General features: G+C 33.1%; 1 protein-coding gene across 1 annotated transcript; it reads left to right on the top strand.

The window, feature by feature from the left end:
- The first annotated feature begins 1,781 nt into the window (after positions 1 to 1,781).
- On the top strand, positions 1,782 to 3,164 carry LOC115968895 (protein RADIALIS-like 2). Its single transcript, XM_031088433.1, has 2 exons — positions 1,782 to 2,184; positions 2,883 to 3,164. The coding sequence occupies exon 1, from the start codon at positions 1,912 to 1,914 to the stop codon at positions 2,164 to 2,166; it is 255 nt and encodes an 84-aa protein (XP_030944293.1). The 5' UTR covers positions 1,782 to 1,911; the 3' UTR covers positions 2,167 to 2,184; positions 2,883 to 3,164.
- The last annotated feature ends 309 nt before the right edge of the window (positions 3,165 to 3,473 follow it).

Consider the following 3,473-nt stretch of genomic DNA (forward strand, 5'->3'; position numbering starts at 1 on the left):
ATTCTTGTTGTGTGCTTTGAAACTGTCTGCCACAAGAAAGTACTAAACCAAACTCTTATCAAACAAAATAATTCATTCTCAACTTATTCTACGTACATATATATATGCTTCCTGTTATGACATTTGTTTTTCTGATTCATCATAAAACTTGCTAAAGATTCTCACATTAGCTGAAGATAATGCATATATTAATCACGAATCACTTTTGGACTATGCATCCATAATTACATGATATCATATATGCTTTGAGTTCAAAGCCATATCTATCAGTGGTAACATAATAACATCACCCTCAATCATTCATTGAAGTTTTATGGTAATAATTGAATTAGGGAACTTTCATTGTCTGATAAAAAAGAAATCTACAAAGTACATTTTGTTGAGAGGAAACCATTCTGAGAGAAAAACCAACATCCACGAAAATGAGGTCCCAACTACTAAAGTCGGTAATATATGTTGACCTCTCCTGGGAGAAGCAAACATGATATAATCAATGTAGCTCATTTGGCCAGCTAGAGTGCTTGGAATGTTGTTCAGGACAGAGTACATTGATAAAATCACCTGTAAATGAAGAGAATTCTACAAGCCTTTTATTGTAGCTAGCAGATCTCTATTGTGGTTCAAAAGCGAAAAAGTTTTGGTACCTTCATTGGATTTATTGTGGTCATTGCAAGTGAAAGTAGGAGTACGTAGGATAAGAAAATGAGAGGGGAAAAATCTGAATGAAATCCAAACAGATGGAGAAACTCACCGTGGGATTCTTATCTTCTATGGCTTTAATCCTATAAAAATTATGTAATTTTCCTGGAGATAGACAGCTTTCATTGGATACATGTTTAGATTTTTAATTTTTAATTTAAACCAAGAAACGCAAGGAAGAGGATCCTCAAGCTCATTTTACGGTTAAAGAATTTTCTTTTATGAATTTCATAGTGTACAAAATGTCACGTCTTCTTAAACTTTATATGACGTGATATTGGATATATATTTAAATTTGTAATATTGATTCATTTCAAATGAAGAAAATCTAGTTCATATCTTCTTGTTTCACAATCAACGAACCATCCTAAGTGAAAATTATGTAATTTTCTTGGAGATAGGCAGCTTTCATTGGATACATGTTTAGATTTGTAATTTTTAATTTAAACCATGAAACGTAAGGAAGAGGATCCTCAATCTTATTTTACAATTAAAAGATTTTCTTTTATGAATTTCATAGTATACAAAATGTTACGTCTTCTAAAACTTTATATGACGTGATACTGGATATGTATTTAAATTTGTAATATTGATTCATTTCAAATGAAGAAAGCCTAGTTTGTGTCTTCTTGTTTCACAATTAACAAACCGCCCCAAGTGAATTTTGCTAGGTTTAGATTTTCTTTACAAAACATGGAAGGGCGATTCTCTAGTTTTAGAACTTCTACCTTGTTTTTATGTATATAATCCAAATGATTATAACTTATAAACACAATTTTCACCTGATATGATCTCTCTTATTAAAAAAAGAAAAGAACTAATTAATTTATTTTAATGTTCTTTTAACTTTTCTTTTACTTATTAGAGATACATATTCTCCCACATTAGTGTTCTCCTTCTTTGTCCTTCATTTTGTGGTTCCTAAGGAGACAAATCATTGAAATTCGGATTCCACCTAGCAAAATTGTAGGCCAACTGGCACAACCCCACTTCACCCCACTATTCCTGCTTATAAAGAGAAGGCAGTGCCACCTCTTTGCACATATCAACCCTTGACTAGTCTCCTCTTGACTCTCATCAGAAATCCTCTCTCACTATCTTTGTGGCCTTTCAAGTTTCAAACATTTCCTAATATTTTCCCTTCTTTTATCACCTCCTCAAGACCTTAGTTTATACTCAATAAACATCCACTTTAACACCCTAAGCTAAGCAATGGCATCCAGTTCAATGTCCTCCTCTGACTCATGGACTGCAAAAGAGAACAAGGCCTTTGAGAGGGCTCTTGCTGTGTATGATAAGGACACCCCTGACCGTTGGCACAATGTCGCTAAGGCTGTTGGTGGGAAAACACCAGAAGAAGTGAAAAGGCACTATGAACTTCTTGTGGAAGATGTCAAGCATATTGAGTCAGGCCGAGTTCCCTTCCCCAAATACAAGACAACTGGTGGGAGTAGCCAAGCAAATTAACACCGACGGGGAAAAGAGGTAGTATATATATATATATATATATATATATGCAAATACAAATCTTCTGCACCATAGATTACATATTTGTATATATATTTTGAAACCTTATACAATATATACTGCTTGCTTGACAAACAATGTAAACTCTATATCTAAAATCCTTAACCATTCACCACTACCTAGGAAGACTTTCCTTCCATTAATTTGAACCCAATCAGTAATAATAAGAGTAGCTCGACTTTTTTTTTTCCAAGTCTACTTCTTCAACTTTTATTTGGATTCTCTGACACTCAGTTAAAAAACAGTGAGTATTATTTCGTCTATATTTCAAAAGTACTTCATTAATTGCTTTCGAATGCACAATTGTTTATTCTTTTGCCCACAAAACCTGAACCAAAGGACTTCAATGGAATATATCATGTCCACGTTTACATGAAATCTGCATATATTCGATCATATACTTAAATCCATGATTTCATATTAAATATATAGTACAATGATCCACGTGCCTTGGATGTTTATGGTTTTTAACTAACAGTAACTTTTTTTTTTTTTTTGGTAGGAGGGTTTAACTAATAATTATGCAATGACTAATATATGAAATTGTGTCACATGTTGGCACAAAAAATGTGACATATAAATCAAACAAATAGAATAAGTTTTCTATTTAGCCAAAGCCTAATGTTTTTGTGGTTGAATTCTCCTCTTATTTGCAGGATGAGAAACCTCCATTGAAGTGTAATAGCCATATCAGCAAGAATAAGGATCTATCAGTCTGCTCTACCTAAGATTCAACTTTGTTGTAGTAGCTAGCAAGTGTCCTAGTTTAAAGAATCACAACTAAGTGGTTCTATGTTCTATTTCATGTCTCTTTAGTTCTAGCTTTATCACCATAAGCATAAGGATGTCTCCAAGGAAGACTCATTGAATGTGAGTTTATTGCCTTCTTCAATCTGTCACTATTGTCCAAACTTCTCTGTAATCAAATATATGTAATACTGGTATGTGTTTTGTTTATCAAATATGTAGTATGTGTTTTGTTAAAGTATAACACTTAAGTTTTAAACATTTTTGACCTCAGCTTTTGGAAATGATCTTGAACTATCATAGATTTGGAATTCTCAGTAATGATATTGATTCAAAGCTTTACAGCATTGAAGAGAGGGAGAGAATATAAGAGTTAGATGGGGAAGTCAAGAGGCGGGAAATATATGGCTTTGAAAAGTCCTTAGTTCCTTTCCAAAAAGAAAAAAAGAAAAGAAAAAAGGGTCCTTGGCCCATAAAGGGAAAGGATAGCATTTCGGTGA

Source organism: Quercus lobata, chromosome 11, assembly GCF_001633185.2.
Source record: "Quercus lobata isolate SW786 chromosome 11, ValleyOak3.0 Primary Assembly, whole genome shotgun sequence".
Classification (NCBI taxonomy): domain Eukaryota; kingdom Viridiplantae; phylum Streptophyta; class Magnoliopsida; order Fagales; family Fagaceae; genus Quercus; species Quercus lobata.